This window comes from Sebastes umbrosus, chromosome 1 (assembly GCF_015220745.1).
Source record: "Sebastes umbrosus isolate fSebUmb1 chromosome 1, fSebUmb1.pri, whole genome shotgun sequence".
Lineage (NCBI taxonomy): Eukaryota > Metazoa > Chordata > Actinopteri > Perciformes > Sebastidae > Sebastes > Sebastes umbrosus.
This window is the reverse complement of record NC_051269.1, coordinates 13,420,989-13,434,906: the sequence shown is the minus strand read 5'-3', so window position 1 is coordinate 13,434,906 and position 13,918 is coordinate 13,420,989. Positions and strand designations below refer to the sequence as shown.

The 13,918-nt window shown below is 38.2% G+C and overlaps 1 protein-coding gene across 2 annotated transcripts in view; it reads right to left on the bottom strand.

The window, feature by feature from the left end:
- Nucleotides 1–13,918, bottom strand: part of col2a1b (collagen, type II, alpha 1b) — a 58,299-nt gene that overhangs the window by 24,754 nt on the left and 19,627 nt on the right. For both annotated transcript variants that reach the window (XM_037768681.1, XM_037768688.1), the window contains 12 exons: nucleotides 13,307–13,351; nucleotides 13,137–13,190; nucleotides 11,670–11,714; nucleotides 11,429–11,482; nucleotides 6,977–7,075; nucleotides 6,663–6,707; nucleotides 5,380–5,478; nucleotides 5,130–5,183; nucleotides 4,720–4,827; nucleotides 4,250–4,303; nucleotides 2,233–2,331; nucleotides 285–338 (listed from right to left, as the gene is read on the bottom strand). In XM_037768681.1, coding sequence (XP_037624609.1) covers nucleotides 285–338; nucleotides 2,233–2,331; nucleotides 4,250–4,303; nucleotides 4,720–4,827; nucleotides 5,130–5,183; nucleotides 5,380–5,478; nucleotides 6,663–6,707; nucleotides 6,977–7,075; nucleotides 11,429–11,482; nucleotides 11,670–11,714; nucleotides 13,137–13,190; nucleotides 13,307–13,351 — 810 coding nt within the window. The remainder of the gene's footprint in view (nucleotides 1–284; nucleotides 339–2,232; nucleotides 2,332–4,249; nucleotides 4,304–4,719; nucleotides 4,828–5,129; nucleotides 5,184–5,379; nucleotides 5,479–6,662; nucleotides 6,708–6,976; nucleotides 7,076–11,428; nucleotides 11,483–11,669; nucleotides 11,715–13,136; nucleotides 13,191–13,306; nucleotides 13,352–13,918) is intronic.

Sequence of the window (13,918 nt, the reverse complement as noted above, 5' to 3'; positions counted from 1 at the left end):
CTAGGACAGTATTAGAAACACAAACAGCACTGGGGATGAGCCCGGATGGATAATGGCTGGATAAATCTCTTGCAATTCAATTTGATGAAACCACTTATGAGTCATTACGTGATGAGAGCACATTTGGTAAAATTACAAGCCTCTCCCTGATTGTTCGGCATGTGATGTTTTTTTAAAAAAAAAACAACCCTAATGCTGAGTGAGGATACATGCTGCTGTGTGATTACATTCATTGATTTGCAAACACACAACAACCGCATAACAACACGGAAATGTGCACTCACAGAAGGTCCGCCTTTGCCTTGAGGACCAGCGTCACCGGGGCGTCCAGTCAGGCCCTGTCAGAGAAAAAAATAGAAACACAGACGAAATCCACATGAGTCATCAGACACCTCTACGCAAGCACACGCTGAGGAAAGGTGAGAACATATGGCGCCGTGGGAAACTGAATTTACACCTCTGATTGGCCCCGTGTGCAACGAGCAACAGTTCAACGCCTGCTGATGGAAATGTAACATTCAAGAGAGAGCACATTTAAGGTTACTGCTGTTAATGGGCTTGGTTCCTACAGGTGCTTTTTTAAAACTTCCTCTGTGGTGATTGTACACGAATGTTAACAACCGCTTGTGCTGCTGTTGGGAAATGAAATGACTCCGGGGGGAAGCACAGATGCTGTCCAGTGGAAACCATTTATGATTGTTTTCTCAGCTCGAGTTTAGAGATTTCAAATATTTAAAGGGGAACACCACCTATTTCAAACATCTGAGTCTGTTTACAGGTCTTGGGGAGTGCTACTGCATATGTGAAAACTGTTGCGTAAAGCCATGTTGTGGCTCCAAAGAGAGCTGCAAAAAGTCGGATAAACTGAATCATGTGCCGCTTGAATCAGCATCAGTTGGGGCCAAAGACTACAAGTTTGAAAGTGAGAAAAATCTGGAGATGTAGAGTTTGAAAGAAGCGAGCTTATCAGACCTCTACAGCTCGCTCCTCATCCTCATTAGCTTGAGGCTAATGGTTTTGAGGATACTTTATCCGCTACTATCATAACACACCCGAATCTCCGACCGAACAGTCGGCGGTTGAGTTGCATCGTGGATACTGTAGATGGCTTTGGTTTGACAAGGAAGAAGAATGTGTAGAATAAAAAAGATGACATATCTGGTTCATCACTTTTATCTTCTTTTTTTTTAAACTGTCCATCGCGTCTCCGACAACGTTATGGTGCAATGCTAACCATAACCTTAATGCTCGGTGGAATCATTTTAACAGAGAACCAGTGCTGCAAACTGGAACTTGAAAGATGAGGGTGGTGGAATTTAATGGAAAAATGCAGTCGGTTGCATTGTAGGTTTCAGTGTTTGGAGCAAGGGACTAACACTGAGGATATCAGAAAACATCTTGTAGTGTACTGTTTAGCTGTAAAATGAGAAAGTTTGCTCCGGCTGGTGGGCGGTGCTTGGTATTTCCTCAACTGATCTCAACATGGCTGCTGTGTCGGTCACAAACTGTCTCATTTTACAGCTAAACAGTACAATACAAGATGTTTCTGAAAACATTTGAGGAGAGAAATAGACATTTCAGTAACAGAATATTGATTCATATTTGATCAGCGCTGCCTAGTTTGATCGTTTGATCGGAGTACGCGAGTGATTGACAGCTGCTCAGAGACGGCTCTGATTGGTTGTTTTCCTCGGCCTGTGAAATCTTGCAGATGCCATTAGGAGCGAGGACACAGAGGCACATGATTTTTTTCAGATTACCTGTCTCATGCACTACTGTCAGGATATAGAGACCGTTTTATAAAAAATATATATATATTTTTTAATCATATATGCCCCAGTTCTACCCACTGCTGCTTTAAGTGTTAATTTCTGAGTTGAGAAAATCTTCTTATTTCTTAAGATAAATGAACAATTTAAAAACACATTGAATTGCAGATACATGTTTTTTTCACCAGTGTGGTCGACTGAGAATTAAAATACAGCAACAAGTTAGGACTGACTCAGGTCTTCAGCTACATAATAGATTGTTAAATATGACCACAGAATGGATGACACCTGACAGTTCATGTAGTGTATTGACACTGACCTGTATAATAATTACACCACCAGGTAGCAAAGCCAGAAATTGTATTTAAAATGCAAAGACATATTAGAATCCATCTAAAAATCCTAGATTATTTCCTTATTTCTGCATGTTTTAGACTACTATGAGTATAAGGGAAGTGCTTACTCTGGCACCGGGCAGACCAGACTCTCCAGGACGACCGGGGTCACCGTTGGCACCCTTGGGACCACTGGCACCAGAGGGTCCACGCTCACCAGGGGCTCCCTGTGTTAGTAGGAAGAGAGAAAGAGAAGAAGACAAGGGGTTGGTCACTCAGTCAATCACCGAGGAGGTGACACTTCAATTCTCAAACCCCAGAGGAAATCAGTTTCCCTTTTAACAGTGTGAAGGAGTTTCATTGACTTGCTGGAGATGAGAAGATTAAAGTCTGACAGATTCATTTTGGTATAAATGAAATAGTGTGGCGAAGATAATGTTAAATGAGCTGCTGGGCTTTGGTGATATGGGACATGATGGGTTCTGAGCTATGCTGCCATCTTGTGGCCAAAAGATGGAGTTACATGTATCACTGCTGCCTGTAGGTGAGCTTCAGATGAACTGATAAAGTGTTGATGAGTGCTCATGAATTTCACTCTTTGCTCTTCACTGATCATGTACTTCATTAACTCGTTAGAAAGGGTGCTGATCTGAGTTCAGTGTGAACCTTGGAGAGGGACTTCACTTATTATGCGCCTCATCGAACACGTAATATCATTTTTGTTTGATTTAAGAGTCATTATGAGTTAATGTGGTGAAAAATGATCTTCCAGAGATCATCGTGGACAACGCAGTCAATAAAACACTCAATGAAATCTTTTGCCAGAATGATGTTAAGTGCTTCCACTTATTGTTTTGTTTGTCATTGACTAATGACTCTTTTTAGTAATTCCGAAGTATGAGATAGATCTCCACCTAAGTTTTGTGCTTTTAAATGCTAAATATCTACCGTACTGGTGGATAAATTAAAGTTACAGCTATGAAAAACCATAATCTTTGGTCTTTTTCTTGAATATGCCTCTGAAAGCCATCATTTTTTTTTTTTTTTTTACAATACATCAGCGACACATTATGTTTGTAAAATGAATGTTTTACAGTATGATGTCATTTTTCATTCATGAAAAACTTTGCAATACAATTTTGTAGAGCTCATTCTTTTATTATCAAATATTACTGTAAATTATATCTATAACTGGCACAAATCATAATTTCTAGATTTCTAGCTCTTTGAGAAATGCTTGTATTAAATTGAAATATGTATTTTTTTGCACACTATTTTGCATTGTTTGGTCAACTTCTTATCCCATCAGGTATTTCATCTATATATTTCTGCATGCATAATAATCCTAATATATACTGAATTGTTGTCTTTTAACAACTAACACCAGATATTTACTAAATTCAAATGGCCTTTTTGTGTTATTGTCATTACTGCTTGTACTTTAAAGGTGCCTAAAGTTGGAAATAATCAGTTTTGGGGACATTTTGTGCAGTTTGTTGGTTGTCTGTTGGTCACGTACACAGGATCAACTGCAACTGACAAAAGAAAACTCAATCCTGCAGAGGCTCACCACCCATAGAGCTTTTTAAAGTTGTGTGGACGTAGATTGCCAGCTTGAAGCCTAAAGAGTGTTGTTACTCTGCTGCAGCAGAATAATGTCAGTTCTCAAATTCTGCAGAGACTTACAATGTAATACGGATTTGTAAGTTGTGGTGCCACTACAGTACTCTACAGTACTAGAATAGTGAGAGCCTTATCTTCTCTATGGTTGGATTTGAAGGTTACTGAGTGATTTTTAAGCAGTCAATATTGTGATTTAGGTGATTCGGAAATGTTATTTTCTCACTGCAGCGGTCAAAAGCAAATAGAAACCAATGACAACATTGTACCAAGGCACTGTCAACAGCAATTTCTAAATGCAATATGCAGCAGATGGAATATGTTAATTGTCAGTTTCGCACCCGATTTACACCCGTGACTGTTGACGCATAAGCTGCATAAATTTCCTTATCTCTTCCTCCCTCTGCCAGGTCTGTTCCCTTTAAATGCATCCATGTTCATTTTCTCTTTCAGAGCCGATCCTCTGTTCCCACAGCAATAATAGCGAGATATCTCAGGAACGAGTGGAACTGTAATGATGCTCACCTTGGGACCAGCCAGACCGTCTTGACCAGGGAAACCACGATTACCGGGAGATCCCTATACACACAAAACACAAAACACAAAACCAGAGTCAGGTTTATGATTATAACAACATTATCAAAGTCACTGAATCTCATTGTGGTCCTTAAACAGGTTCCCAGGTGGTGACCAGCAAAATAAAAGTTTCATTTTATTAAAATTTAATTTAATTGAAATTATACTCATTAAAAATGCAGAAACTAGTTTCACTCTCACCAATATTATCTCCAAATGTGCAATATACACACCTACGCAACTCATCACTTCCACAACTGCGATGAAGACTTTCATGTACAAACTTTGTGGGACAAAACTTTATCATAATGGGCCGCTAAGAGATCAATGAAAATAGGTGACAACCTTGGTCTACACTGGAGGGAACTTGTTATTCTGTTGTGTTGCCAATTGTTTTTAACCAGTTGGATGGTACTCACTCTCTCTCCAGGAGGTCCAAGTGGTCCAGCAGCACCAGCCTCACCCCTGGGTCCTCTCTTGCCTTCTTCTCCTTGAGGGCCATGAAGTCCCTGAATACCAACCGGTCCCTGGAAACACACACAGACCATATTATTACAGGAAGAAAGAAAGACTTCATGTGAGGAAACCCTACTTTGGGTTGATATGTTTTGCATTTCTCAGACTACATGAGAAACCCTCAGAAGTACTGAGTCCATTCAGATCATTTCATTTAAAGTATTATAATCTGCTAATTTCAAATGTACTTATCTTACAAGTTTGCTATCCACACTTATTATTTGGCTAGATACTGTGTCTATAGTAGATATCAATGTTTGGATTTCGAATAATCAGGGAATACACGAACAAAAGACAACAAAATAAAACTCACGAATTCTCCTTTGGGTCCAGCTTCTCCCTTGAACCCTGGGATACCTGGGTCTCCCTAAACAATAACAGATAGACAGACAGAGTGAGAAAAAGCGACAGGTTGGTATCATTGTTTTCTGTGCCATGTTATTATTTGGAATATGTAATAAGCAGCAAAGACAAATTGAAAACTGGCACTAAAATTGGACATCAAGTGTTTCCACACAACTCCAATGAATCTCTGGTTAGTGAATGATTCGCTGAGTACATACAGATGTTCCTTTGGGCCCGAGAGGTCCAGTTGCTCCCTGAGGCCCGGGAGGCCCACGAGGTCCAGGGAAACCAGGAGCACCAGCGATACCAGGAGCACCCTACAGAGGAAGAGACATGACGTCACTCAACCATCCATCAATCCATCCATCCAATGTCCAATACATTACCACAGTGATTTTACTGTAAGAGAATAATTATGTCAGTGTAACTTTCATAATTAATTCTCATGTGCTCTTTATAAATAAGAAGACATTGACCCATTGTTTGTGAACTGGTATACATTCTGCACTAAGTACAAAAGCATCAGTGACAACAGTGGCTACAGTTGCGATGTTTAACTCAAACTGAGTTGTGCATTGAAGAAGAGGCTCGTCTCAAGTATTCAAGATGTGACAGAAGCTCAAAGGGATTTTGTGCTGTTCATAATGTAACATAACGTAAATTTGTGAGCCTGGTTGATAGCTCAGGGCTTTTGCCCTTTTCTATCCATAGGCAATCATTGGAGGGAGGAGAGAGGAGATGGAGGAGGAGCCCAGTTGGTGCTGAGGCAGCATGGCCCATGCTCAGCCAGTTGAGGAGTTTTTTTTGTTGTTGTTGTTGTTTTTTTAAATATATTCATATATATCTATATATATATATTTATATATATAGATATATATATATTTACTTACTCTGTATTACATAAGCGATCATCTCACATCCTATTCGCCATTCAACACGCTACTTCAGACCACAACTGACAGTAGGCCTACACATGGCCTTCATTTGTTCGTACAACTCTTGACATTGATTTGGGGTCATTGACATGACTGGTTAGCTAGCTGGTGTTGTTGTTAAACATACTGCCTAATTATATTTACTGTTTGTCAACAGTACGCAATGTTGTTCACTTTGAATCTTGCTAGCATGATGTTAGCTTTATGACTAACAGCTGCTAATGCTTGTTCCAGGTATTAGCAAACCCCCAGGTGTAACCAGGACAACGGCCTGTGGAAAATCGATTTTGGTTGAACAACGAATGGAAATATAAATAAATGGTCTTATATTTTTTTCTTCAAGGTGTCCATAATCACTTAATATGTAAATAATAGTCCTGGCCTTCTGCCTTTTAAATGCAAATGTATCAGACATGCAAATAGGCATACTAGATCAGTTCTGACATTGAGTGTATGAGAAAACATCACCTGTGCTTCCAGCCTACTGGACAATAGTTAAACAGGGAAATACACAGTAAGTGGTTGTCAGTTTGAAATGCAGACAAAAAAAGAGTTGTTAGACTTACAGCTGATCCTTTGGATCCAGGGATACCATCAGTACCAGGGTTACCCTGAAGAGAAAAAGAGACAAAGCAAGTGAATGCACCGCAATAATCATAACTGGCCCTGAGTTATTGTTCCGGGAGTGATCAGTCTGATCAATGTTATAAATATGTTGTTATTAACAGCCTTTCTACAGTTCAGTTCATCTATCACCTGAAAAAAATAATAGTAGTTGCCTCAAAATAGAGTATCATGAAATTCTCCTCAGTAACTAAGTAATGCTTTGCTATAGTTAATATAATACTTCTTTTAAATACATGTTTATATCATCACATACAGAAGCGCCAGAAGGTCCGGATGATCCAGGAGTCCCAGATTCTCCACGAGGTCCCTGACCACCCTCAGGTCCACGAGCACCAGTAGGACCAGCTTCTCCCTGGTTAGTAAAAGAGAGGAAAGAAGAGATGACATTACATGAATATATAAGCAAATATCATGGGATGTTTCAGTACATATAATAATTGGTAATCAGATAAAATAAAACAAACAAATTGTACAGAAAACAAGCTACAAACCAAGAGCTTGAACTGAATTTACATTTTTATTTTTAAAATCAAATGGTCTCAAGCATGCAATAGAGGGAAGACTTTATAGGTTAAAGCACATATACACAATCCTAAAAGTAGAAAAACACAAAGGTATTGCAAATGTGCATTTCAAGTGACCAATGTTGCTCAAAAATAGTTTAAAGTGTTTAAAATTTAAGGTAGAAAACAGCAAAAGTAATTGAAAACCACCTCTGTATAAATGTGTGAAATGTGAAAGAGGAACTCATCTGATAAGATTAATGAAATAAAAAGAAAACAGAAAGTATGAAAGACGGTACTTAACATGCATGTAACATTAGCTGCAACTGTGCAGAGTCAGAAGAGTGTAAATAGCATAAAATGTGAAAATGCTTTCTGAGTAAGATCTAGGAACTACCTTATAATGGGAAAACACTTTAACAGTGACAAGACATAAATAACAGCACAGATCATCGGAACAGACAGATGTGAATATTGCAGTATTTGGGTTTAAATTCAAAAATCCCCCCATATTGTAAAAATGTGACAAGCAAAGAGCAGCCCAAAAATAACAAACATGAACTCTGATAAATGAATGAGGTGTACTAAACCAGGAAGTGAGATATCAATTTTGCTAGGCAACAAATGATACAGACAGATGACAGATAAACCAAACACACAATCTAATGTGGAAGGACATTTACTCAAGTACTGTACTTAAGTACAATTCTGAGATCCTTGTACTTTACTTGAGTATTTTAATTTGAAGCCACTTTATACTTATACTGCACTACATTTATCTGACAGCTGCTGTTACTTTGCAGATGAAGATTTTATACAAAAACAAGGCATTGTTGTTATACAGGAAATTAAGCTGATGGAGAGTATATAACATGAGTCAAATTATCTGTATCACAATCGGCCACAATATTAAAATGGTGCTTCCATATTTCTGCATCAATAATAATAATAACAATATTTCAATATTAAATAAAAATGGTACCCTGACAGAGCCCACTTTGGCTGTATAGTGAGTAGATTACACTTTAAGTACTTTTGCTGATAATACGTACTTCTACTTAAGTAAGGTTTTGAATGCAGGACTTTTACTTGTAACATTAAGTAAGTATTTTTAAATTGTGGTATTTCTACTTTTACTGCAGTGAAAGATCTGTTTTGCCACTTCCTTTTTTTGTTGCTAGCTTTAACTCTATATACACATTTATGTTTAACTACCGCTACACCTGCTCATATAGCATTTCTCAAGCAAGCCAGCCCGTCCATCAGGACGGTTTAGATAAATTGAGGGGAAATAATCATGTTTCCTGATGAGACCACGACTCCGTTCACCACTCTCACATTAGCTATCTACCTGAAATGCCATGTACATGTACAGTAAATCATGACTGGATGTCTGTTGGCTCTGTTTTGCTGGAGTTTGTGTGCTTCTGGCTGCAGATTATACTTCGGGGTGTTTGCTTCTGCTGCTGGCTGTTAATATCTGATCTTATGTGGATGTCTTCTACCTATATGAAGTACTATTTGGAATTAATATTGAATTTATTTCTTGTGGTTGCTGAGCTCATTTTTCTTTTGATTGCTGTTGTGTTGTGTTAGTATTAGTATGAGTGCTGTGGACTGAATTGGTTTGTAGCATGTTTCCTCCTTGTTGCTGTTGTTTTGGGGACTTAAACATCGTGTCACTGTTGTCTTGCTGCACACAGCTTTATTCACATAATTATTTCCATGTGATGACAGTGGCTTAACAGGAAACACACATGGCTTTTTTTCCTCACACACTTCATATTCAGCTTAACAACAGAGACACATTTCAACTCTAATGTTTGAAATGTTTTATGTGACATCTTGCTTTGTTATTCTTCATACACAAAATTAGGCCTACATCTGAATTGTGCTGTTCTATGGATTATGCATGGCATCATTGCCGACCTTAAACCTATATGTATTTTCATCTGCTGCTTTTCATAATAAGAAATTCGCTTGTTACTTGAACTTAAGTGAATAATTATCTTCTTCTTAGTCTGCTGATAAATTTAGGTCCATCTCAATTCACTAAGTATTGTACTGATCAGGGTTCAATGTTAATGTATCTTTTCACTTGCCCCTATACAAATTGTTTTATTTTTTAGTGTTTATAAAATAACAACAAAGACTAAAGTTAATTGTCATGTTTTGTCCGCATTGCTCTCGAACTTGTAGAAAACTACGCAATACATAGTTTGACTTTCGCTCAAATCCTCGCTTGCGCTTCAGCTCATAAACTTTGTCTTTATCTGACGCCATTTTCTCGAGAGTCACGATCGGTATTGCACATGTACAACTCTCAACAGAGATGAGAAGGAAGCGAGATGTCTAAATCCTTAGCTACTTCCATCATCAGCTCCGAAAAAAAGATGTGTTTAATTATTTTTTACCACTTGCCCAATCGGGCAAGTGAGTTGCTAGATTTACTAGCCCGACGGGGCATTTTACTTGCCTCAGGCAAGCGGGCGAGCTTTATTGTTGAGCCCTGCTGATGAGGTCAGAGCATAGACACCAAATATATAAACTCTGTATGTACATTATTCGTATAATAATTATGTGAATGGGCTGACTAACATGAATTGATAAATTGCATATCTGGATTAATTAGAGAAAAAACTGAAAACGAGCCGTTGTTCAGAAACACATTTTTGGAGTTTAATGGAGTTTAACATTTAAATAAACAAAATAATCTATTGTCTGTCTTTTCAAGGCTGTTTAAAGTGTACTATCCAAAGCCAGGTGCATAATGTTGTGCAGACCTTCTGGTTCAGTATTGAAATAAGACTTATCTAACCTACAGTATGGACACTAGCCAGAGGTCTTACCACACAGGTGCTTTGCAGCTTTTTCAGCATGTTGGTGAATTGAATTCCTTTGTTATTGCTGCAGCTTTGTAGCTTCACAGACTCAATAGTATGACATAATAGAGGGTTTGTGAAAAATGGTGATGTTGTGAATTTTTCTTTTCCCAAAAGCCCACTTTCAAGGCCAATATTTTACTAGCTCTTAAACTAAAGTGAAAAGTGGAACAAAGAGAGGAACATCTACATCTGCCAGTTTTATGGAAAGTTGTGGAAGAAATTCTCAGCATTTTAGAGGCGGTAGTTTGGCTTTTATAAATAATACAATGTCAAAACTGAACTGGAGCTGGGTAAAAGTTGCCTTGCTTGGTTAGATGTTTTCAGTTCAGGAGCACGGTTTATAGTCAGTTGAGGTTCAAATAAGTGTGTTGTTTTTGTCTAGCTGGCTTTTTATTGTGTTAGTCTTGGGTCCTTTTTACTGCAAAGCCTTGCTCATAATGCTCAGAGAAGAAAAGAAGAAAACGAGGCTTCTTTTCATGAGCTCTCAGGCTCCTGAAGGTACAGCACCATAACGAAATATGAGATTTTTAACATTCCTCACCATGGGACACTTCCTCGAATATTATAAAGTCACACAAAGACACACATTCACACACAGACTCGCCTGCAGACAAACATAAAGTGTTTATGCTTGTAAGTTGATACAATACATAAACACACACAGACGCCGCACTTTTTCACATCTTGAGTCTAGCTCGCCTTGATTACTTCAAGGGAAACTCCTGGATTTTTGTAAAGAGAGACTTTGTTATTCCTAAAAGATTTCCCAAACTATCAAGGGGCTTGAAGAAAGCAAACCAGCAGCCCTGGGCCCTGGAGCACAGAGCTGAGTCTGTCTGCCATGCAGGGGGAATAAATCAGATGCAAAGCAGAGAGAGAAAAGACAGTAAGAGCGAGTAAGAGAGGGAGAATAACACTTTAAAACCCCCTCCTCCATAATTTTCCACACAGATGGAGGCTTAAAGCACTTTTCAATGCGGAGCAGCCTTCTCCGATTTCACTTAAGCATTTCAACTTGTCCCCACAAAATCCTCCCTGAGCTGCGAGCTGCCATTTTCTGAGATATCAACCTTTTTAATTTGATTCAAGAAAGTCTTTTTCTAACTACGCAGAATTCACACACACTCATACACACAACTTTGTTTTTGTACCAGAGAAAAAAATCCAAAGTAAATGGGCGGAAGTTCAATTGTGCTGGTTAGTTTTCTCATAGAGAGGGAAGGGACAGACAGTTACTTACTCTCATTCACAGAATAAACTCAACAAAGGTGAAGATGAAGAGGAAGTGGGGGTGCTTTTAGGTAACTTGAGACTTACCTTTGTACCAGGAGAGCCAGGGAAGCCTGGAGCTCCAGAGGGACCGACAGGGCCCTACAGAGAGAGAGAGAGACAGTCTGTCAGCTCAGCTCAGCTATTAATAACTGACATCCAGGTGTACAGAGGGGGTTGTGTGTGGAGAAGTGGAGATGGATTTCATACACAGTATTTCTTACTAAATTCATGAAAATGAAAATAAAATGATGAAAATGAATTAAATGAGACCAAATATGATACTTACTGGGGGACCAGCAGGACCGGCTAAGCCATCATTTCCACGTGCTCCCTGAAATAAACAATACATTTTCAGTACATGGCATCAAAAACGTCGGTCCTAATGTTTTATTAATTACCTAAAATATTCAATCACGATTAATCGCAAATTAATCACACATTTTTTATCTGTTTAAAATGTACCTTAAAGGGAGATTTGTCAAATATTTAACACTCTTACAACATGGGAGTGGGCAAATATGCTGCTTTAAGCAAATATATGTATATATTTATTATTGGAAATCAATTAACAACACAATACAATGACAAATATTGTCCAGAAACCCTCACAGCTACTGCATTTAGCATAAAAAATAATATGCTCAAATCATAACATGGCAAACTGCAGCCCAACAGACAACAACAGCTGTCAGTGTGTCAGTGTGCTGACTTGACTATGACTTGCCCCAAACTGCATGTGATTATCATAAAGTGGGCATGTCTGTAAAGGGGAGACTCGTGGGTACCCATAGAACCCATTTACATTCACATATCTTGAGGTCAGAGGTCAAGGGACCCCTTTAAACCCTGGCCATGCCAGTTTTTTCCTCGCCAAAATTTAGCATAAGTTTGAAGCATCATTTAGCCTCTTTCACGACAACCTAGTATGACATAGTTGGTACCAATAGATTCCTTCTGTTTTGACACCAGTATCTTCACTCTAGCTTTAAAACTGAGCCCGCTACAACCTAAAAGTTATTATCGTGCTAACTTTGACAGCCCTATTAATTACTTTTTTATTAATTATTAATTAATTACACATTGAGCTTAACTCCTCTGAATTACAGTGCAGTTATTAGCAATTGTCAATTAACAAATTAAAGAACTCCTTTGAATTAGAGTACAGAGATGGGGATTTGGACTTGGGACTTGGACTCAAGTTGCACTTCAGTCGCACCAACAGTGAGTTGAGACTTGACTTTGACTTACAAAAAATTACTTGTGAGCGTCTCTGGGTTTGAGAGGCTAAAAGGTTAAATTACAGTAGATTATAAACTGTCATTAATTGGAGATACAGTACGGTTGTACCCTGAGTGACGTTTATATCTATACATTTATTTACTTTAAAGGAACGTTTTCATTGTGTGTTTTTTTCATATTGCATTGCAATAGACTGTTTAAAGTGATCATATACTGTACCAAACAACTAATCAATGCTGATACTGCATGCTAATAGATAAAGGAGTAATTTTATAGTAAATGATTTGAATTCCTTAGATATAGCTATACTGTGTTCTGTGCAGACCGGATGGCGTGCAGCAGATGTCAGAACGTTCATTACAACCATGAGAGGCTTGAGACTTGTGAGCATCTCTATTAAGAGTACAGAATATGTTGCCTGACTCTATTGTAGACACTCATAAAGCAAAATGAATCATGTAATCCATCTGTTGTGAATCAGATGATGAGTTTTTGTTAATAAAACGTCACTCACAGCAACTCCACTGGGTCCAGGACGTCCTCTCTCGCCAGGCAAACCACGGGGTCCCTGTGTAGGTGAGGGAGAGGAGGAGATCAATCACTTCATCATTATAACTGAGTCTAGATTTGTACATGTTTTTTTTGTTTTCACATATTGTTGCTGTGACGTCCAGAATTACATACCATCGGTCCGGGGGCGCCGTTCTCTCCGGGAGCACCAGACTCACCCTAAAGAGAGGAAGAAATACTTGGCTGTTAGTATGGCAACACGGCAACTTTAAATCAGTAATCATAGTAATAAGTAGTATTGGTAATCTTGGCAACAACTACTCTTCCTGGAATCAATGACAATCTCATACCAATTGTTACTGATGTTGTATTTTGCTTAGAGATGCACCGATACTGATACAGGATCAGATATCGCGCCGATACTGACTCAAATAGCTGGATTGAGTATCGTGACAATGGGACCGATCTTTTTAATTCAATTTTATTTTTATATACTATATACATTATATACTGTCATTTTAATTCCTGTGTAAGTTTTGACCTATTTGTTGCTGCATTATAAAGGTTCACACTTGAATTGTAATTCCTGTTAATGTTGAATATTTTTTATCAAGTTGCTGGTGCACGATCTTTATCATTAAAATAATGTATTATTTTAATGATAAAGAACAATTCAGTAACTAACTTTATATCTATTATATGTATTTGTATTTATTATACAGTTACATTTTGTTTTATAAAGTTAGGAAATCAATGTTTAAGTCAGGCCTGATGTTGTCAGACACA